Here is a 23,967-nt window from a genome sequence, read left to right as displayed (position 1 = left end):
TATAGGTAGTTTATGGAATTTGTAATTTTGAACTTTGATTGACACGAAACTCTTCCCTTAATTATTTCCTAATTTTATGTCTCAATTTGACTTAGAAAAACTGTCTATGCCCTTTAAGACTGGCACTTAATATACAGTAATGTCAAGAAGAGTAAACCACGAAATCTAGAAATGTGAATATACTATATATAAGGCTCTTCAGCTAGACTGAATTTAGCATTCATAAAAAATCACATTAAATGCAATGAAGTGAGGTGTCTTCCACTTTTCTACAAAAGTCAACACAGTAGCAATGTCAACAGTATTACATTTCCCACTTTGGATGTTCCTTCTCCCTGGAAGACTTTCCTCCAAAGGAGCATTTGCAATTTATTTTTACAGTGAGTCAGTTCACTGTTGAAACTATTCAGCAAATGGACTAAGAAGTGTAAGAGACAGACTGTAAATTCCCTGACGAGGGGCACAAGGCCCTTCAAGCCTTCGGTGGAACGCCTCAAACACTCGCAAGGAAACAAATAATGCAGGCCTGGCCTTCAAAGAACTGATAAGGCTAACACTTCTGGCGCCTGAAAGCGTGGGAGAACTGTCTTGTGAAGACAAGATAGTTCTACCACTTGTGTGGTGAGCTTGCTAGTTCTCTGTTCTAGAGGCCATTGTGTCCGATGAGTGACCTTTGCTTCATTATCCATCAAATGCATATGAAAGCGCACACCGCTGCATATGCTAATGAAGATTATAAAGATCATACTAAACATGTGGCACTCATCCCTCCACCCAAATCATTCTACATGTCATCTGGGAGAAGGGAGAAACCTGAGACAAGGCTATCCTCGGCAAGGGCGATGGACCCTGCTAATTCAGCAAACATAAAAGGGGAAAATAAGTGCCCCTGAAGAGGGAACAAAGAAGAAACAAAAGACGACCATGTCTGGGAAGATTCTTCCCAGCAAAGAAGACTGTACCTGTGAAGATTTTTCCAAGAAAGAAGATTATGCCTGGGAAGATTCCCTGAAAAAGACGTTGGAACCAGGACCAGTGATCTCTTTATCTCTATCTTTTTCTCTGTCTTTTCTTTTCTCTATCCCTCAGTTTCTCTTTTCTCTTAGAATTGTTAAGTAACAGTTAGAGTTGTTAAGTAACGACCTTAAGTACCGCTTGCAATAAGTTGTCCTATACCTCTTGTTCAGTATATATGCACCATAGGTGATGCATACCTCACCATTTGCCATAATTTGTTATATACCTAACCAATTATCGTGGACTTGTTAAGACCTACACTAATAATTTTGGTAAGCTAATAAATGTTTCTATATGGACCTTGAGATTTATCTCACCTTAGTCCATGCTGTTGGGAATTTATGCATCTGAAGTCCCTCACCCCCCCAGCTCTTTCCTAAGAGTGGGACGTGACAAGAAGCGACCAATTTCATTTTGCTGATTGTAACAAGAAGATATAATAATGGATTTAACGCACCAGCTAAATTCTTTAATACCCAGTAAGAAACACTTAGGAAAACCTACAACTTTAACAGAGAGATAGGTCTTGTGGCAGCTGAACAAGTGAGTAACGGGCTATCTCCTTCTTACGTAATTTTGTATTTAATTCTTTTTACATTTGTAAACTATATACCATGGGAGGATCTGAAAATATCCCCCACAGTCAAATCAGTGAGATAGACATTAGATATCACGAAATTCTGGTTATTATTGATCAGATTCTCTATCCTCAGCGACCTACCACCATCCATCTACACGTGCAACTTTGATCTTACTCAGTAACGAACACACCTCATAAAGCCTGCTGAGAAAAGATGGGGGCAGGGGAGACACACCAAAAAAAAAATAAAAATCAAAGCTCTCTTCAAAAAAGAAACATATGACTCAGTTATCTCAAAAGGGAGGCCTTAGGAATAGCTAGGCATTATCACACTGTATCTGACTCCCTAGCCTATAAATGATTAATGGGGCCACTGAGGGAGTTGTTATTGCTATCAGCTCACGCATCTTTCAAACTGCATCAGCTGTGAGCTCCATAAAAGTTGAAGTAAGATTTCAGATGAGAAAATGGAAGAAAATTTCTGAAGTATGAATTAAACCTCTACTTTTGCCACGCAGTTAACAGAAAGAATTTAAAAGTTCTGTGTTGGACATTCCAAGGGTAAGAAAAAAAAAACATTTACAGGTGGGGGACAGAAAGATAGGATTTAGCAGACGCTAATTCATTCATTTTGGGCAGACTGATAAACTTTCCAGAGCTAGGGCTGTCACAAGAGGTGGACAGGACAGCTGCTGTAGAAAGCGACAGAGTGAGTATTTGGCAGAAAAAAAGAAACTGTCTTGTCACACTACTCAACTTACTTTCTGCAGGGGCTGACAGCTCATGGGACTTTTTTTACTCAGCCTATGGTAAAGAGAAAAAAACCAACCAAACAAAAAAAAACCCAGAGAAAGCACTCGGTCTCTTTCTAGGAATCATAATCACAAAGAATTGCCAGAGAGAATTTTTTCCTTACATAACTTACATTACTAATAGTTAAACATCTCTCCCATACGGTAGTACCAGCTGTGCTCCAAAGCATCGAATGGGAAGCTAGGAGATCTTCATAAAACACCTCTTCATTGGAATTCAGTCTTCTTAAGTGGTCATGTAAGCACATAAAATACATGTCCTGGCCATACCTTCTGACTGATCAACAGCAGCCCAGTTTCGATGTTCTGGTAACACTCAAGAACAACCAGACTTCCTCGTGGCTACAAAGCTATTTCACACTTCCGAGCCTGAAAACTTGCATTGGCTTTCAAGGTCAATGGCTCAACTGCAAAAGGAAGGACAGACCCACCTGGCTACTTGTTAAAATACTATCTTGAAAATGAGAACAATCTATTTAATCTCTCTTAAACCAAGGAGTACCTACACAGCCCAAGTCGTCAAAAAACCAGCAGGCTATTATAAAGAAGCTGGGTGGCTCCAGCACATGCAAGGGTGATGCATGGGATCCTAAGCAGAGTTTGAGCGCCCCTCTGCTCTTCTCAGCTCAAAGAGCCCCGCTGCCTACCAGCTTTACAATAAGAAGATGCGGTAGGTGTGCAAGAACCTATGACTGCCCCTGGTGAACTGTGCCGTCCGGATCAGAGATATCACTACTTCCAAGACAGTGCAACGAGAAGGACAGTGGATGAGTTGAGCTCATCCTCACACACCTACACACTTGTACTCCACCTATGAGTCATTCACATTTAAAACCATGTAATTACCATCAAAAGCTGTAAGGATCTGTAACCTATCACAGAAACGTCGCCATCTCTGAAGTTAAGGCACGGTGCCACTCCATGCCAGACAGCTATTTCAAATGAGTAATTTTCCTGACCGACATTGGTAAAGAAGGCAGAATGTGATTACCTGAGCTGAAATAGGATACTGGTTCAACTGGATCTTTAATGAACAGAAGTGTTTAGGGCTTTCATTTCATGTCTCATTCAAAAGATAAATGAGTACCATTCCAAAGATTAGATTGCCAGCTACAGAGAATGTCTCTTCAGAAAAAAAAATGAGTAAGAAAGGGGATTTCACTCTTTCACTAAAACCTACACCATTTACGTTTGTCTCTGAAATGACTGATCTACTTAGTAGATATTACATGTTGAAAGAAATAATTCAGATGTTACATAGCTTAAGTAGTAAAAAACTCCAGCTATTGAACTGCCAGGATTGCTAAATCAGAGGTTCTCTTTTTAAGAGCAAAAAATGATTGATGTATTTAGGAAAAACTCTATTTCTGCAAATGTGAAGGACTGAACAGATTTTTATCATGGCATTATAAAAAGTTTGAAAATAACTTTGACACATAGTTGCTTGAGTTTGAGTATCACTGCTATTTTAAAGCTACTTCAATCATAAGGGAACTAGTGAAGAAAACATTCAATCAGAACAATCCAAGTTGCTTTTATGCTTCCTATGTACCTTACATTAAGCACAGTATTATTTTAACATCTTGCATGTTAAAAGACATGGCATGAACAAGGCAGGCATGAACATACAGGCATGAACAAAAGCCTACCCAAAGCAGCAGGAGCCTGCACAGTGAGTGAGCGAACCCTGAATCTAGAATAGGCTTTAATGCCCCACTTTCTAGGATATAGGTTCATAGGCCCTTTTCACACCCAACAGGTATTACTCTATTGAATTTTTGGAATTTCACTGGGCATGATATGGTGGATTATCCAGAAAAAAGTACACTGTGAAAGGTAGTCTTCGGGTACCTCACGTACTTCCTACAGCAGAACAGACACATCACTATCAAACAGACTACAGACAATAAAAATGTTTCGCCTGATACAGAAAAAGCTTTGGAAGGGGAAAAGAAAGTTTGTTAAGGTTCCCTATCAGCAAAACTTCTTATTTCATTTCTTCTCTGTACATACACAAGTACATTCCTAAAGGAAAACTTGTTTTCTTGAGTCCACACACTGATTTTAATTCAGCAGACTTTGCAAAGAGCTACCTCCTTCTGTTGTAAGCTTTTTTCCACTGTAGTGTTGTATAACAACCACGCAATTCTGCAGTCTTCCCGGGGCAAACTGTTGAAAACCATGGGTGTTAGTCTTACAAAAACAGATACTCAAAAGGACTGAAATTCAACAAAATTGTAGATGTTACATAGGCTGCCTCAGTTAATAAAGAAAGGATGATACTCCCTTCAACAAGGGGTTAATTCACATTTTCACCCTGACTCCTAAAGCAAAATAATTTGATTACTTATCCTTATTGCACATAAGCGGCAATCTACATAAATCACGTGAGAGAGAAAGTTATTTATGCCATTTTATTCACCTTCCAAGGATTACATGAACGGGGACACGATCTCTTCCTCTGAGTGTCAGCCCAAAGAAAGCAAGCGGAGGTGGCCATTGCTTTTCTGGTGATGAATTCCTACCAACACGGGAAAAGATCTTGCTGGCTACACCTGCTTGTTTCTCCTGTTGCATGACTTCCATCATCTTAAAGTGTTCTTCTCATGCCACAATTTTTCAGGGGGGAAAAAAAAAAAAATCTTAAGTTAAAAAAGAAAAAATGCAGGAAAACTGACTTTTTGTCAGAATTAAATACACAATAACCTCTACAACTTCAGCTTGGTTTTTTCGCTCCATTCCTTTCACTTGTCACATAATTTCTCTAAAGAAATTGTTTTCTGATGCTAGTTCTGATGACTGAGGCACATCTTCTCTCACGACACCTTGATTAACTTCAGTGAGATCACTCGTGAAATACGTTAGCTTTCACTGTATTAAACTTCAGCAGAAATGGGGCTCTATACAGTAAAATTCTCAAAGTTGGACAAATTTTCTGAAAAGACTGAATTCTCTACCCAGTTTGAATAGGCTCTTACTCCTGGATTAGCTAGTTAGACTTGTATCATAGATCAAGGGCTTAAACGTGGCGTATTTATCATTGGTAACTGCAACTAATACAGCTTGCTCCACATAAAAACCCCACTCTAAATGCTCTTTTATTCCACTAGAGCCATTTATTTTTCATTTCACCTAATTCAATTGTACCAGATCCCAAGGCTTTCACTCAGGTGGAATTCCCCCTGAAACCAAGAGGATTTCTGTCTTAATGTGAGTACCTCTCTGCACCTGCGCTGCACGTCTCGAGTTATGTTTCTAGGCTATCAGCAAATTTAAATACTCATGGTTGATTCTCCAGTCCAGAGCCGGCTATTAGTAGGAAAAAGGAAGGTGACAAAGAGCTCATTAAACTCAGTAATGTCCCCTAAATACTGCCTGTAGTTGGACAGACTGAGGTAGTTTTTATTTAATATTTAGTTAGTCCACTCCCTGTTCTGATATTTCTCCTTTCAAATATTCTATTTTTCACTGATGTAGGCATCTGCCTGGAAGAACCAAAAAAGGGGGTCAGAATGTCCTGACAAACTAGGTTACAACATTAGCATTACTGCGCTGCACTCAAGGCAGAATCGTTGAGTTTTTTTAAATTAACCATAGTAAAATGAGAGACATGGCTTGTAGTTAAGTCATCATCAAGTCGGTATTTTAAAGCAACTGTCTTTTCTGTACAGCTCAGCACATCACAAGAAACGCTTCATATACGGAAACTTCTTAGCTGCAAAATGGAAATTTCATTACTATATGAATATATCTATTTGCTCAAATATAAATATTTGCTCACATTTTTGAGTGCTTTGTAGTTCTCTGTTTTCTTTAATATAATTCAAGTGGTGATTCTGCCACTTGAAATAAATTTAAATCCCATTGCCTGGTCCTCAGAATCCAAGAGGAAACTGAAGCAGACACGACTGCACAGAAGCTGTGGGAGATGATCCTGGTGATAAACTGGATGAACGCTTAGTCAGGGACAGAGCACTTTAAGAAAAGGCCAGAGCAACATGGTCTCCAGCAGGGAACAAATTCCAACACCTCAGTTTGAGCAACGCTTTTGCACAGAATTCCGCTATGTAGGCTGAGGCCTGTAGGAAGTCCAGAGGGAATATGGGGCTTTTATATTTACAGCTTAGAATAGTTTACCTGTATCTTTCTAAACATGATGTTCCTCCTGTACTACATGATTAGAACTTATGGATGAATAAACATCTAACAAACAATCTAACACTGTGTATAACAGCAGCCGAAACAAACAAAGAAAAAAGGAATAAACAAACCTCCCTTCCCCCAGTGACTTCCAAGTACTAAGTAGGGGGCAAAGAGATGCCCTAACAATTTTTACCTGTTTAGCTAAAATAGCCTATGTTGCTCGCAGCACGCTTTTCTCTCACCTCGGAAAGACAGGCACCTCCATTTTGCCTGTGAATACTGTCCTCACCCCCTGCGCCGTGCTCTGCATCTTCCAGGCACATTATGGGAAAAAACCCTACAAGCATCCCTCCGTTCACATAGTTACATTCAACCCAAGGAAAAGCACCGTATCCTTTCGCCATGCATCTCTTCGGCACCGAAAGAGTTGTTCTCCTTCACAAAGGCGTGCCGCTGTGTGACAGCGCCCAAGAATGTAAGGTGGAACTCCAGGAGTGTTATCTTTGCTGAGAGGCTCCCTAAGGAGCAGGACGTGCAGCCAGCCCAGCACCAGGGAAACACAAGGACTCTCACTCAACTTCTCCCTTCGCTTTGCTCTGGAAGTTACTCCAAGCCAGACAACAGCTGGCTGACTCCACTGGTGGCCACATACAGCTAGCGACATCGGGAATGGGGACACAGGGGGCTCACAGAACACGTTTGGGAGAAGGATGCTTGCAGAGACACTCCAACTGGTACAGCTCCTGTGAGCATTCATAAAACGGTGCTCTTGCACTCCAACATCTTCTTAAACTTCACAGAGTTTACGGAGCCTTGTTCTGTGAAGGGCCTTTTGAAAGTTCAACTCAACTGTGGCAGTGGACGCTTCTCATGTAGAACTTGACTGAACCAATCGCTAAATCCTGATGCAGTAAAGAGCCATGTTCTTTCAAGTGGTTCTATGAAAGCTATGTTTATTAGTTCTCAGTAATAAAAATGTCGATTTTTAATATAAATTCAATCAGTTCACCCCACACTGCTACAAGGACCACCCATCCCTAACTTCAAGACAATTGCTAATAACCTTTTAAGAGACTGAACATGGGTTACTATCCAACACCTTGGCAGGGTACCTGAATCTATATGAGAGGGCATAATTTTGTTTGGAGTTTCTCCCTCTGTTAATTGCTTCTTTATCACTGGAGGTCTAGGTGAGCCATCAGTCTCCTCCTCAATGTCACCACTCTTTCCTTTCCTTACAAAGCACTTACTGTCATTTTCTTTTTAGATTTTTCATTGCCTACTTTTCAGCAAGGAATAGAGAGTGAAGGAGCCAAATCTATTGCTCCATTACAAAAGGAAGATGCAAAGCCACTGACTTCATGAAATCACACCCATTCATTTCTTTAAATATCACATATATTTTCATTTCACTACTAAGGTAACTAAGGAATAATAAAACATAGCAACTATTTTTGTAAGCTCTATAATAAGTTCTATCGTGGGTCTTCACAAGATATTTTTCTTAATGTTTAAGGCAAGAGAATAAAGATTTTCGAATCTGGGTTTGGAACTTACATGCATTATAAAGTTCGATCAACAGAAATTACCTCTTGATTACATTGTTTTGCATGAATCTAAATGCAAATTAAATGTCATCTAGCTAAATCTTGTATTTATCTTGTATAGATAAAACTGCATCCTTCAGCAATATTTGACATGTCCAACTGGCATATAGCCATTGGTCAGGGTGAATAAAACAGGCTTTGAGTGGAGAAATTAAAAGCGAAGGAACCTAGAATAGCAGGCATAATCCCAGCCACGATAAGCATATAATACTGTCCAATTTCTAAGTGCAAGCTTTGGGGACTAAAGAAAAAAAAAAAAAACAAACCAAAACAAAAACCCAAACAAAACCCCACCAAAATCCAAACCCAGTGTCTGCTTAGTTTTTCCCACCTTTTAAAAATAAATTTTTACAGTATATGAAGCAGTGTAAGCACTACAAAACCGAGTCCAGTCTCCTCATGCTATGCTCAGCTGGGGGGGCACGAATGGTGTTCTTGGTCCAGGCAATTTCACTTTTCTTTGGCTTGGCATTGTGAGATAGAGCAACTTTTTCCTTCCACTGAGAGTTATTTGTTGATTTGCAGACAGATGTCCCCTTGATCCTCAGAGACAGTCTTAATCAGATTTTTCTAGCAGATATTCTTTGATCTATTCCCTGATATCTTTACAAATGACAGCTTTGTTTCTTCTATCACATTAAGATATCACCCCTTGCCATTCTGCGATAAGCACCACTGGGGCAAATGCTGTAAACAGCTTGGCAGCAAATGGAGCAGGATAACCTCAGCCACCTGGAGCATCTGCCTTCTCTGGATCCGTCACACCCTCAGGAGTGTCACATCAACCACAATCACCGTTTGCTGTAATAACCATCTTCACTCCAGCCCTCCTATCTGGCACTACACTGGCTTTGCCTCACCTTGAAATGAGAGGCTTTAGAAAGAATCTCATGCAAAGCCTTGTGCCCACAGCTGCACAGCTGGTTTGTTTCCCAAAATAAACCTTGCTTCGGATTTTACAAAAGATCTCAGATAGGGAAAGGTAGGGAGCTTTGACATTTAGCTTACCATACTCACTGAAAAATCTCTTTCTTTGCTTTACTTTAGGTTTGCTTATTTTTTTTAAGCTAAGTTCCTCAACTGAAATGTCTTTGATAGCTACACACCTAAAGATTGATCCAGCTCAGGAATAAAAGAAATAGCATATGGAAGTACAATCCACACTTTTTCTTCTTTTCTATCTCCAGGGTCCAAAGGAATACAGACTGTAGGGAGATTTAACCAAAGAACTGCAGGAGACAATATACTCCAGAAGAAGCAATTTAAGAGATGAGTACACAAAGTAGCATGCAACTTCTTAGACAATAACTCCAGATACTGCCAACTATTACGAAACAAATCAGCTAAAGGCCTCCTCATTTTCACGGAGTATACATGACATAGCCAATTTCAAGATAGCAACATTTCATTGCACACCTGTGGTATCTGTGACTGCACTGAAGAATCCATATGTAACTAATGCATCACTGCAAGTGTTGATTTGGTTGGGTTTTTTTCATACTCTCAATACAATTATTGGGATTCAAAGCACATTCCTCAGCCATGGTATGCACTGAAAAATGACCTCTCACCCCAATATCAGACAATCTTTTGTACACAGTCCAAAACAACAGAAAGAATAACGCCAGTAATTATCACATCCTGATGCTTCATTTACCCTTGCTTCTGACTGTTCACAATCAGCTGGTAACTCTTTGACAGCATTCTATCATTCTGTGAGAAATAAACATGTAGCTACCACAAAAATATTGACACCTCTGATTTCCAGCCTACACAATGTCATCCTAATCTACCAGAATCCTGTTCCCCATTCATTGTGTACCAGCTCAGAAGCAGACTTCACGAGCCAGGGGAGCAAAGACGTGGTGCAATTGTTTTGAATCCCCTTTGGAGGCGATGCCCCACCACTGCCAAAAGCCTTCCTGGAGCTTCACAAAAAATATTGCAAAAAAAAAAAAAAAAGAAAAAAAAAAAAGATATATATATTCCCTAACCAGGGACCCACTGCCTCAAATCCTCCTGCCGTTTTCCTGCTCATTGACCAAAGTTATAATTTGCACAGACAGATATTGTAACTAACTCCCTTAGTTGAAATCTCTGCCACCACTGGTCACCATCCCAGACAGAAGTTGGTCTGTATTTCTCAGGCCCATGCACAGGACTCTACCACATGCAGGGAGGTGCTCAAAGAATGCCTGCAATTTCTAGGCACTCAATCATCCGTTCACTCCTGCCTTTGATATCGTTGATTGCCCCGTCTATCTCATCCTCACCACTTCATCAGTGACAGTAGTGACTAACATTCCACAAATACAGAACAACAGCAAACCCTGTTTACAAAACCAGCATTAAAACTCCACTGACCCATGGCTCCTCCATAGAGAGAGAAAAGCAGCTCAAGGAATTATGGGATTTGGGTTTTTTCAATGTTGCAAAAATATGAGGTGGAGAAAACATCACTGGATGGAAAATCAGGGCATTTAAGTCCATGCTGACAACAACTCCCTGGAGTACCATGTTTGCATTCCTCTCTGCACACCAAATTGTCCCTCGGAAGCCTGTAACAGGGGTCCCTGCCAAGGATGCACCTGGGCTTGAGCCAACAGCGTTACACGCAGTTAAGGATGCGTCTCTCCAGCTCAGCCGTCAGGCACGGACATGCTGGAACCATACAGCAATATCAGCAAAAATTCCAACATAAAAACTTTCCAGCACAGGTATCACAACTGTATTAAATATGATCGCAAATGGTAATGATCACAGAGATCATTGATTTCAGCCCTGGCCAGCTAATCACAAAACAAACGAACTGATCAGAAGATAGCATCAGATCTTAAATAGAAAACGATAAAAATTCTGTACGAAGCACCAAGCACATAAAGAAACAGCATTATAAAGAATGGATGGAAGGAGGAATTACTTGACAGTATCCCTGGATATCAATTTGCAGTTCACCTTCAAAAAGAAATGGCAGCCCCACAGCCGTTACCATGATTCCTCATTTCAGGCAAAGCAACTGGCAAGAGCCAATTCTTCTTAGTCGCATGTTGAATTATGTATTTGTACATAAGCCTTAAATGTGTATTTTAATTTCACCTGAGTAAATTACCAACATAAATCCTACCCCTCTCAAATATCTCTGAATTTTTAATTAACCTAATATCATCATTTCAGCCAGGCAGTCAGAAACGATGAGTAACATACAATTCATATTCAGAAGTAAACGCACCTGCTTTTCAACAACATTTCTAATTTCTGGTTCATTTTCCCCTTTACGTGATGTTGAAGCCAATTTGGGTCACACTGTTTTTAGCCAGTGACGAGTCCTTTCAGCTCACAAATAATGTATAAGGAATTGCTGTGTTGTCGGTTTGAAGGACATTTTTAAATGCACCGTGGCGAATAGAATACATTACCAAAACACATCATTTTACTTCTGATATGCATCAGTTCACCACGAGCTTCCATCAGACAAGGTTCTACCAGGATCATTTAAGCTTTGATTTAAAGTGATGTCCCACCATTTCACCATCTTTGGTCTGTGTCATAATGATTGAGGGAGTGCTACCCTATGTTTAATATAACAAAGAGCTTCTTTCTAACATTACAGACAACAGGGAAAAAAACCCAAACGAGCATGGTTTTTGAACACTTCAGACGTCCTCTAAAAACACTGCAGCAAACTGCAATGATACTACGAGGGAGGTCTTTACTGAACGGCCCCCTCTTCCTGACAGCACTGCATCTTTGAGGAGCAAGCAGGTAAGCAAAGGGAAACCTGCTTCCAGGGTGTTCCTCACCTCTCTACTCTGAACATCTAGTTTTTCCAGGACATGCACCTTCAGCTGGCTGAAGGTGTTCTCACATGGATCCGATACGCACTTAGCCGCTGAAATATGCATAGGACATAAGGTATATCTGCTGAAGTTTTCAAACCCTCTGCCACAAAAAAATGTGACAACTTCTCATATGCAAAGCCTTAATCATTTTCAAACCAGTCTGCACATCAGGTTTCTCAAAGTCACCATAATTAACTTGACTTGAAGCATACTGGTAAGTCCTATACATCTCCAAAGAAAAAAATAAACTTCCTTCTGGTTCAAGTCGTATAGATTTTATACACAGAAGCTAGCTCCTTCTGACATCCTCCTCTAAATTTCTTGATATAATGAGAGTACCATACCTGCCATGTTTCCTTTCCTTGCTGTGCTAACTCATATTTTAGATCAAAACAATACAAAAGACTTGAAAAACACAGGAGTCAACAATGGTTATGTCATCCACTTATCAATTTTAAACCACCACTTCAACAGTTTAAAGACTCTGTGTTCTAGTTATGAAAGTCCCTTTACAGCTGTAACACAAAAGATAGTTTTAAGATTCATGGGTGAGAGAAACAGAGGCGGTCGAGCTGAAAGCTGGCCGAAAGGCAGCGGCTCCTGAGTAGGCAGGGCACCTTTGGGCAATCACAGAATCATAGAACGGTTTGGGTTGGAAAGGACCTTTTAAAGATCATCTAGTTCAACCCGCCTGCCATAGGCAGGGACATCTTCCACTAGATCAGGTTGCTCAGAGCCCCGTCCAACCTGACCTTGAATGTTTCCATGGATGGGACATCTACCACCTCTCCGGGCAACCTGTGCCAGTGTCTCACCACCCTCAACATAAAACATTTCTTCCTTCTATCTAGTCTGCTGGCCACGCTTCTTTTGATACAGACCACAATACGCTTGTCTTTCTGGGCTGAGAGTGCACGTTGTCGGCTCATGTCCAGCTTTTCATCCACCAATAGCCCCAAGTCCTTCTCCTCAGGGCTGCTCTCAATCCTTCATCCTGCAGCCTGCACTGATACCAGGGGTTGCCCCGACCCAGGTGTAGCACCCTGGACTTGGCCTTGTTGAACCTCATGAGGTTCACATAGGCCCACTTCTTGAGCTTATCCAGATCCCTCTAGATGACATCCTGTCCCTCAGGGGTGTCAACTGTACCACTTAGCTTAGTGTCATCCACAAACTTGCTGAAGGTGCACTTGGTCCCACTGTCTACGTGAAGATATTAAACAGCAACAGTCCTATGCAGACTCCTGAGGGATACCACTTGTCACCAGTCTCCATCTGGATATTGAGACCTTGACCACTGCCCTCTGGATGCGACTATCCACCCAATTCCTCATCCACCAAACAGTCCACCCATAAAATCCATCTCTCTCCAATTTAGAGAGAAAGGTGTGGTTGGCGGACTGTGGCAAAGGCCTTACCAAAGCCCAGAGAGACGACATCCATAGCTCTTCCCTTGTCCACTGATACAGTCACTGCATCATTGAAGGCCACTACGTTGGTCAGGCAGGACCTGCCATCGGTGAAGCCATGGTGGCTGTCTCAAATCACCTCCCTGTCCTCCAAGAGCTTTAGCATAGCTGCTAGGAGGATCTGTTCCATGATCTTCCCAGGCACAGAGGTGAGGCTGACACAGTTCCCAGCGTCCTCCTTTCTACCCTTTTTAAAAATGGGTTGCAATGCTTCCCTTTTTCCAGTCACTGGGGACTTCACTTGACTGCCATAACTTTTCAAATATCATGAAGAATGGCTTTGGAACTGCATCAGCCAGTTCCCTCTGGACTCTGGGATGCACCTTGTCAGATACTGGTTTTGCAGTACCATATTTTCACATACATAGGACACATCTCAGGTATCCTGCAACCCTCTGAAAGTACTGTTTCCTCTGAATAACAAAAATTAAGGAAAGAAATGAGCAAACTATACATGGGAGAGGGTAAATAGCAGGATTAGAGGCTGGGGAGCTATGGTACGTGACGGGCTCTAGGGCAGGTACTTCTTGTATTACTTCCCCCCATGTACTACCAGTACTTACTGCTGAACGTCAGGAGGCTTGGGAGCTTATTTCTATTTAAAAGACTACAAAAGACCACAAAGACTACAGGCAAAAAAAATAACGCAGTACTTAAATTTATTCTATACGAAAATATTAACGTCCTAGTTCATTCCCAAATAATTAGAAACAAAGCTGACAACTAGGAACTATGGGATTTCAGTATGCAGTGATTTGAGCACAGCCATAAAAAGCTTTAGCAGTTTTCAGAAGCTACTGAAAACAGCTTTGTTGATGACTGAGCTTAAATTACTTTGTATGATAGCAGAACAGCAATGTGCTAAACAGACACTGCTACACACGCATTATTGAATAATTTCCGGGTAACAAGTGGTTCCAGTGATTTAACTTATCCTTTAGCAGTTTTTTCTTGGGTTTGTTTTTTTTTCTTCCTTAAAAAAACCTCATCAATTATAATCTCATCCATCATGCAACCTGTGTTAACAACCCACTTTATTTCCACCAGTAAAGGCAAGTGCAAAAAGGTTTATTAACAAACACGCAATGCAAAAAACTCTAGCATTGGGTTATTTAAGTGAAATACAACCTTTATAGATGACAACCAAAATAAAATCCCAAATCTGCTGTATAAAGAATCTAATGAGAGTCCTACGTGGAATTCTGTAAGATCCCTTCCTGCTTATTTAAGGTAGACAAGGAACAAGATCTTTGTGAAATGAACAGAAAGGTGGGCCTATGACACCGTCAGAAGCAAAACTTCAAATGCAAAGAAAATCTGGGAAAAGGCAGGATCAAATCATCGCTAGTAAGATATATTTGCATAGGCTGCGATTCTGTGAAATTTGGTGGCCTCAGTGACTTGGAAACAAATCACATTTTAAGAATTCAATAACTTCAAGTGAAAAGCAAGCATCCAAATTCTGGTGTAATTTGCAGAACATTCAGAAAAAGCAGGTGACCTTGATCTTGCACCACAGGAAATAGGTGGAGTAAATATTTTTCATTTGCCTTCCCCTCTAATTAACTAAAAAGCGTCCACTGGAAGCAAAAGCAGATACATCCCTGATTGTCTAAAATTTTCCATGTTTAATTTCAGACTAGCTTTCAGTTAGGAAAAGGCAGCTATGGAACACTCATATCTTCAATGACGAGAGAACATCAAGCAGAATGAAAGAATGGAAAGTAATTATTTCTTAATTTAGCATATCATATTTCTCATTACCAATGAAGAAGGTGTTGCAGTAAAGCTTTACCTTTCTCACAATGACTTCCTGTGAATCCAGAAGGGCAGACGCATTTGTTAGGGGCTACACAAGTTCCACCATATCTGCACCCCTCTTCACAGAATGCTGAAAAACAAAAGGAATATATGGGTAGTACTTAATTTTTAAAAAAATTTATTATACATTTGCAAGATATTACGAAAAACACCTAAATTCTAAGCAATTAACAGAATTCAACTTATTAAAATTCAGTCCACCTGCAAACACAAAGAAAAGTAACTCACTTAAATGACATGAGGAAAAATTTCCTATTACACCGTAGGCAAACCACCTCACCAATAAAAGATTAATAACCATCTGGAAGAAGAAGAGAGGGAAAAATACAACGTACAATTTTAATGGGGCTGATCTTCTGTCAATTATATGAGTATCACAATTACAATGCTCTGGCAATCCACAGAAAACAGGCTGGTCAGACGGTGTTAACTACTTTGTTTCTCACTTCTATCAAATACACTTTACTGAAATGTCTCTAGACATAGAGTATTTTCTTATTTTTTTAAGTGTAAAGTACATTTTGTGGAATTGAGAAATGAAATAGGGTGAAGTTCATGACTGAAAGCAGAGAAGGGCTCAACCACAAGATCCTCTGCCTCTACTGAAGCGTGATTCTTGGCAGAGTAACACCCAAGTACTTTAGAAGTGCATTTGTCCAATTACTAGGATTTGAAACAAATGATGGATCTAACACCTTTTCTTGTGGTGGTCCTCTCACTTCGGTTTAGCAGGAAGTCTAGTAACCGTGCAAGAAGTATGTTTGCAGTTTTACATTATTCTTTTGTCTTCCTTTTTGTTGTGCCTGTACAAGGAGGGCAACTGAGGTAAGAGGAGGAAAGGAAATGGCACACATCAGGCCGTGATCTATTTTGCACTGTTAACTCAAGTAAGACCTTTGCTAAGACTAAGAGCAGGCCCTACCCACAAGACGCTCTCCTAGATATTTATTGAACTTCACAAGTTACTCAGTGGGTTTCACTGCACTTACGAGGGAAGTTACAATTAATATTTAAACAGCAGCTCTCTGCATCTAAGCTAATAACAGAATTGCAAAGTGTTTCCTGCAAGCTAAAATCACAGATGGAGTGTTGGCAAAGAGATGTTACAAATGCTATGAAAAGGCTTGAAGTGCTAGATAACAGAAGAAATATTTAAGATTTATTTTCCAATGCACTAAAAAGAAAAATAAAGTGAATAAAGTGCTAAGCATTAGAAAGAATCTTTTGCAATTGTTAACCACTTAGAAGCAAAAAACCACATCATCGTATCTCTTGACTGAATTGATAGATGGTTCTGCCTTTCTCTAAATATATAATTTGTAGCATGTCATACTGTTTTGTGGAAGATAACATGGGGAGAAGAACGCTCAAGTGGTTTAGAGAAGATGGTGGTCGAACATCACATAAGCGCTCCTGCGACTGGTGCAAGGCAGTGGTGTGGAGAAAATGTCAGTCTTGCCCAGTGACGCTTCCTGCTCCTCAATCCACACGCTCCATAAGGGAGTCTTCTGAAATATATCTATGTTCAAATCAGTCAATTTCTACTGTGCGTGAAAAAGAGAAATATGGTTTAAGAGCAGCATTTTGGGCTTTCTTGCATATAAGTATTTGTAGATACGTATAACTGTGCAGAAAGCTGAAAGTACCGGTATGAAATACAGCTGGAAAATGTATGAAAAACGTGATGAGACTCCAAAGATTTGCTCTGTGGCCCTTGAAAGAATGTTTGCTCATTTCTAGGCTCAGCACTCTGAGCGAAGGTGCAAGTTAAAGTCTCCATCTACATTTTTTCTGGTTTGAAACTGAGAGTAAGTAGAGACTTCTGTGAAGTAGTAATACATTTCTGCATGACATCAAAAGAATTAGAATTTGTGGCAGAGAAGACATAAAGGGCAACAGAAGAAAAATATTGGCAAAAAAGTGAATAGTTCATCAGCAATATGTGCCACATCGCACTGGGAAAGAAGTACACAGGGGCCTTAAAATAAAAGAAGTCAGAAAGGGCTTAAAAAAATAAAAGTGTTTATTGTCTGTAGCAATCATGCACATCCATTGAAAGTCATTAGAGGTGATGGGCACAGGTAGGTAAGAGGGCTTCAGTCAGAGCTCTCACACACATTCTTTGCCACCGCAACCAACACTGCCAACTCACTAATGTGAAATGTGTGCTTCTTAAAATAAAGCCTATTCCTAGGTCTGCACATTAAGGTGGTGTTTTCTTCTGTTCTCTTTTAAGATTACTAACAGAGGAAGGCTTGAGACAGGGCTGGTCACGTAAAAGACTTTCCCATTAGTGCAAAAACTGTGTTATGCCAGTGCAGCAGCCAGGTCTTGTCAGCTACCGGCACAGCTAAGCACGCTATTCCCATCCCAGAGAGAAAGGCTGGGATGCCTGCCACGGGTCAAAACTCTCTATCCTTCTATTCCTTCCTACCTGTCCCTATCAAAACACACCTCCTAATGCATATCCAAACGTGCCGGCAGTTACTTGTCAAGCATTCGGAAATTCTCCTGTCCTTTGGGTATCACATCTTAGCAACTTAAAAAACCCGCTAATCTGTACAAGGACACCCTGAGGAACTGCTGAACTACAGGTTCCTGTAAGAAGGGACTCTCTACTGCCCAGTGCAAGAGGAGTCACCCAGGGACTAACTTGTTATATGGATGCTGGAGGGAGGACGGAGTTGGGGAAGAAGCTGGGCAATAGCTGCAGAAGGAAGAAATTCAAATCTTTTCAATTTTTGCAGAAGCTGAAAGGTCCTCAGCAATACAGGCTAACTGTGCTTGTCTTTGTTGCTCAGGCTTTGGTGGATTTGGGGGAGGTTGTTCATTCTTGTGGTTTTATGCATAAAAACCCCAAGGAAGAGTGCCAGAATTATCCTGCTGTTCCCCAGGTACTTCTTCTACAAACCCTCTAATTCCTGCATTGTAGGCTTGCAGGAAATGGGAACATCAAAACCGTAAATCTCAGAATGTAGTTACAAAATCAAAATGTTTGTCTAAGGGCTACTTTCCTTAGCTTCTAGAAAAAGAGCTAACAGTATTATATGCAGTACCGATAGCACTACTCTGAATTTTAAGAATGCCCAATACCTCTAATAATAGGAACTCAGTTTCAATTGCTAGCAATTTTACCAGCCTTCACTTATTTGAACTATTTTCTCTAATAGTTCTGCCTCTGGCTGAAGCCTTTCAGAACATTTTATCAAAATTCATTCATTTACAACAATGAGATTTTTCCTTAGCAGAAGAGCTTCATTAAGGAAAATCTTTACATCACCTATGCCTTATGGACAAGAGGACTCCACAGGGAACAGCTCAGCGACTGAACGGTAAATCAACTGCAGCGTCCATGCTCTCATGAAACTACCTGCTTTGGTGCTTATGCTTTTTTATATGTCTTATGGGCTGTGGGGTCTAAGATTTCCGTTGTGGTTTAGACCCTTCAAAATCAAAACTCTGTTGCAGGGGGGGTGGTGGCGACGCCCACAGAACTAACTAGGAGTTATAAACCTTGATCGCAGACTCCCTCCTAACTCAGAAAAAGTTAACACAAGAAAGATAAATCATGGCTAGATCGTATTTTGCTAATGTATTCCCATTAATAGATCCTTTCTCTGAAATTATTTGCAGGCTGGCAACCTTGTTAAAAAAGAGAATGGTTACTGAATTTGCAATAAAGGTTTTATCAGGAAAATTAAGTGAAGATGCCATTAGGGTAAAGTCTACGAAGGTAAATCTCCATCATTAAGAGTCTTATTCAGTATTCCATACGTAAGAGAAACAGAACCTATTGATTTCAGCAGGCTTCTGCCCAAGTGAATAGATCTCTGTGATGCTAACAGATTTCTTTCTCTAAAATAAAAGCCTTTATCATATAAGGACCTTTCCGAAATAGACACCATTTCTCTGTAGAGGAGGATTTTATTTTTGATGCATGTCCTTGATGATGGATCTGTAGGGAATGGAAATAGCCAAAGTTATATATCCGGTGGCTATGTCATTTTTGTGATAACGTTGGAGAGACAGGGCAGTCTCGCTGCAGAGCTCCACAAAGAGCAGGATGAAAGTACCCACAGACTTGTCACCATGCTCCTGGACACGCACAAGCTGCATCCCCACTGCTTACGTATTTACAGGGTACAGTGTCTTTTCCCCGGTCCAGTTAAATAGAGCTATCTCCTCTCCCAAAGAGGCTATTGTGGACATCCCCAGGAAGGAAAAGAGGTAGGTCGGAAGGTGTGGAATCTATCTGACATTTTTGTAAGTTCCTTTTGTTCTTCCCTAGATCTAGGCAGCAATGCGCAAGAGTGCCCGTGGGAGGGAGGCATGCCAACGGTAGCTTCGAATATTTTGTACTGTCTGTTAATGAAAACTGTAGTGTCTTTTTAGCCCCTCTGCTTACAGGACTCGGGGAAAGCTAGACAGTTTGGGTTCCAGCCTCTTTTCCTACAGAGCGGAAAGAATTTCCCCGAGTTGTCTAAATTTTTGTATGGTAGCACAGCACAATACTTCACTGCGTTACTACAGAAAAGCAGGTACTGCAGCATGGAACCCTCATGTTGAGAAAATACCTCTTACTTCCACGAGTAATACAGTAATTACTATAAAATTAAAATATTTATCCTTATAAATACTTAAAAATATTTTTATTAAAAGAAAAACAGACGTAGTGCTTAGAGATATGGTTTAGAGATGGCTTTTGTCAGAGTTAGGCTGATGTTTAGACTAGATGATCTGAAAGGTCCCTTCCAACCGAGGCAACTATATGATTCTAAGTAATTATCATACAAATTTAAAGGAAAGTCACTTGACTATGAAAAGACACTAAAGTCACCTTACCAAATAAATCAGATATACATTAAATATTATTTCTTCATATACAAAATAAATTTTTGATAAAGGTATAAAAAACATTACAATATTAATATTACTGCTGCATTCATATTTTATAAAATTTCACATACTGAGCAATATTTATTAAATGCACCTTTTTGTGTATTTGAGCTGTAAATGTACAGCATAATCCATGCTTTTACAGCTAAATATAGAACCATAGAATTGTTAGGGTTGGAAGGGACCTTAAAGATCACCTAGTTCCAACCCCCCTGCCCTGGGCGGGGACACCTCCCACTAGATCAGGTTGCTCAGAGCCCCATCCAGACTGGCCTTAAGAACTTCCAGGGATGGGGCTTCCACCACCTCTCTGGGCAACCTGTTCCAGTGTCTCACCACCCTCATGGTGAAGAACTTCTCCCTAACGTTTAGTCTGAATCAACCCATCTCTAATTTTAATCCGTTCCCTCAAGTCCTACCATTACCCGCCATCCTAAAAAGTCCCTCCCCAGCTTTCTTGTAGGCCCCCTTAAGATACTGGTAGACCACTAGAAGGTCTCCTCAGAGCCTTCTTTTCTCCAGACTGAACAACCCCAGCTCAGTCTGTCCTCATAGGAGAGGTGCTCCAGCCCTCTGATCATCCTCGTGGCCCTTCTCTGGACGTGTTCCAGCACGTCCGTATCTTTCTTGTAGTAGGGGCTCCAGAACTGGATGCAGTACTCCAGGTGGGGTCTCACGAGAGTGGAGTAGAGGGGGAGAATCACCTCCCTCGACCTGCTGGCCACGCTTCTTCTGATGCGGCCCAGGATACAATCGGCTTTCTGCGCTGCTAGTGCATACTGACGGCTCATGTTGAGCCTCTCGTCTACCAGCACCCCCAAGTCATTTTCTTCAGGGCTGCTCTCAAGCCAGTCACTGCCCAGCCTGTATTGGTGCTTGGGATTGCCCCGACCCAGATGGAGGACCTTGCACTTAGTCTTGTTATATTACCCACTAGAATGTTACCATAGACATATAATACAACCTACTATAATGCAACCATAGGTACAATATACTGAACTGCCTTCTTTTTCCTTTATCATATCTGCCTGTTATTTTTCAAAAAAAAGGAAACCCAATTAAAACAGAAGCACCTCATCTATTTAGAGTTGATCTTCTCCCATTTGAGAATGAGCAAATTCTGAGAATTTGAACTCGGAAGCAACTGACTAGAATTCTATCCAGTGGATAATCCCTGTTTCCTCTTCATCTCAACACCACCAATAAGTAAGAAACACCAATGTTTTAAGAACATCTGTACAATTTGTTTACTAAGCAGCTGACCTCTTCAACTTGACAGCAAAAAGAAATGGAAGAGCTTCAAAAGCGAGTGCCTTTCAGTGGGTGCTTTTTGCTTCTTCCACTGCTTTTCTCTTCCTCCTGAATTTCCGTTTCTTCTTTAGTCAAGAAAGAGAAGTGTGTTGCAAAAAATAGTTCCATTAGTGCCAAAAGGAACACCATTGCAGAAAAAGATAAAACGTACCATAGCTTGCATAAGAGGGAAGCATATAGCAATACCAAAAACGCAAACTCCTGCACCCCATATCACAGGGAAGAGAAGCTCTTAATTAAAGAAAGCAAACGCATTTTTGTTCAATGGGGGTATACTGTATACGCTTATATGGGCCAAAATCACACCTACTCCTGCATTACATTAGGTTAATTACAGATAAAGCCAACTGCTAGCATGGTTCGCGTAAGCAAGGTGGTCCACAGCTTGCCAGGACAACGGCAGTGCAGAGTGGCCATAAGCCTGTTCTGCAGTGGCAATCGCAATGCAGCTCAAGGGGAGAGCACGTCCCTCAGACACGTACAAGACAGCAGCTTCTACTGGGTAGTCGCGATAGACTAATCTGCAGCTTTTCTGCATTTTGCCCCGAAGTACTGAGTATTCACATCCATCCCAAACTAGCTGGTAGGTGGCCTCACATGCATGTGTCAGCTTCAGTGGGTGTTAAATACTTGTGCCGAAGAGCATAAGTTGTACTTCACGATCAAATACAGCAGCAGGTATACTTCCAATGCTGCCCTATAATTAAGCCCACAGCAGTTTTCTAGAAGACTGGAATTCAAAGGCACTTCAACCCTACACTTTTACTTGCTCAAACATTGTGTACAGACGCAGGGAACTAGTGGGGAAAAAGGTGGGTAAATCCATCCTTCACCAGTGCTCACCGGAGGCTCTTTGCTCTGTGTTCCCTACCCAAGATGCAAACCACAGCTCCTCTTGGTCACTGCGCGGCAAGCAACGTCCTCTCTTGACACCATCATTGTCCACCTTGTAAATCAGCAGGTGTCTGGGGCTGCCACACTGGGCAGCATGAGAGAAAAAGTCATACTGGCTTCTCTTGTACTTTTGAAATGTTTTTTTACTGATTTATTTTCAACAGGGTGGTCAGTAAAGTGACCGTGAAGTTCACTGGTATTTGGCCAGACTCAAAAGACTACGCGCATGTCAAGTGAAACAAGGGACGTTTAGGAAAGGCAAGGAAGGGGTCAGGCACAGACTGCCTGGGTAAACAAAAATGTGCAGCTTTGGAAAAGCAATGGGCTAGCTGACCTGTACAAGCAATTTGATAATCAATTGATGAAGACCACAATTTCATTAGCTGATTGAATTTACTCATCCAAGTACACACAAGGTCGCCGTTGATAACAATCCAACTATGTAAGCCAAACACCAGAATAATCAGATGATACCAGTTGCTGAGGCGGGTTTAGAGGACAGTTGAGAAAGTAAGGAGACAGCACACAAGCAAAATAAGGGAGCAGCAGAGGTTCTGCTCTTTTTCTCTGTACTCAAGTGTGACGCTCTCATCTAGAAAAGTACAAAACTCTTCTTGGTTCAGTGAACTGAACCACCATCGGACACAGGGTGCGACTTATTTAACACAAAGCCTGCCAAATGCCACTGGAGTCCTTTTACAGCCGGCTGGAGTCAGCAAAGGACAAATCTGGCAGGAATGAACTTTGGGCAGAAGAACTGTCCTGGAAAATTTTCATCCCACGTGTTGGAGCAGGAAGGAGAGTGCGGGTCAGTCTGGCAATCAGGATGCAAACACATCTGAGACCAGAAGACAAACCCTTAGCTGGGCAGTTCATCGCCTTTGTGAGTGGCTTCCAACCTAAGCTATGCTGCAGATTTTACACGTGGTATGTATGAGGGTTAGTTCAGTTCAGGAAGAGCCTATAAATCTCAGGCCTTCCAACATCTGATGGTAAAGTTATTATTCCTGATTTATATTTCTAGAGATTTTGCATGTAAGAGGTACTTTACAAACATAATTAGCATAATGGCTGCCTACTGCAGTCACAGTTCCAAATCCTGGTAGCACGAAACCGCTACTTAGTGCTAAGTCTCAACAAGGTTTGGAGACGGGGTTTTTTCCAAGCACTCAGAAAAGCATGAAGGAATTCTTTCAAATTTGGGAGGCAATGCACAGTGAAAGTAAAGGAAAAAGGGCAAAACAGAAGAGTACCTGGAAGGATTGTAAAGAATAATGAATATATCAGGAAGAAATGGCATCAAAGATATTGGATACAGGCACACGTACATACTGTGGGTGAGTTCGTACGTGTCTGTATGTATTTGCGTACTATATAGTATTTATCAAAGTGGTGAACTAATATTGTAGAGTTTGTCACTAGGCTCTTTTAGCTGATGTAGCAGTGAATCTTTTCAAGTACCCGGTGCTCTGTCATACAGGACTTGCAAAATTAAGATTAAGGTGAACTTGGAAGGCTGAGCATCTCTCTCAGAAGGCACCGAACTCTTAGCAGCGCGCCCTTTCTTTGCTGCTATAT

General features: G+C 41.0%; 1 protein-coding gene across 5 annotated transcripts in view; it reads right to left on the bottom strand.

Moving 5' to 3' along the window:
• Positions 1-23,967, bottom strand: part of NELL1 (neural EGFL like 1) — a 293,137-nt gene that overhangs the window by 52,578 nt on the left and 216,592 nt on the right. For all 5 annotated transcript variants that reach the window (XM_063332728.1, XM_063332731.1, XM_063332732.1 and 2 more), the window contains exon 15: positions 15,263-15,358. In XM_063332728.1, the coding sequence (XP_063188798.1) occupies positions 15,263-15,358 (96 nt within the window). The remainder of the gene's footprint in view (positions 1-15,262; positions 15,359-23,967) is intronic.

Source organism: Chroicocephalus ridibundus, chromosome 4 (genome assembly GCF_963924245.1).
Source record: "Chroicocephalus ridibundus chromosome 4, bChrRid1.1, whole genome shotgun sequence".
Taxonomy (NCBI): domain Eukaryota; kingdom Metazoa; phylum Chordata; class Aves; order Charadriiformes; family Laridae; genus Chroicocephalus; species Chroicocephalus ridibundus.
This window is presented reverse-complemented; position numbering and strand designations above follow the sequence as displayed.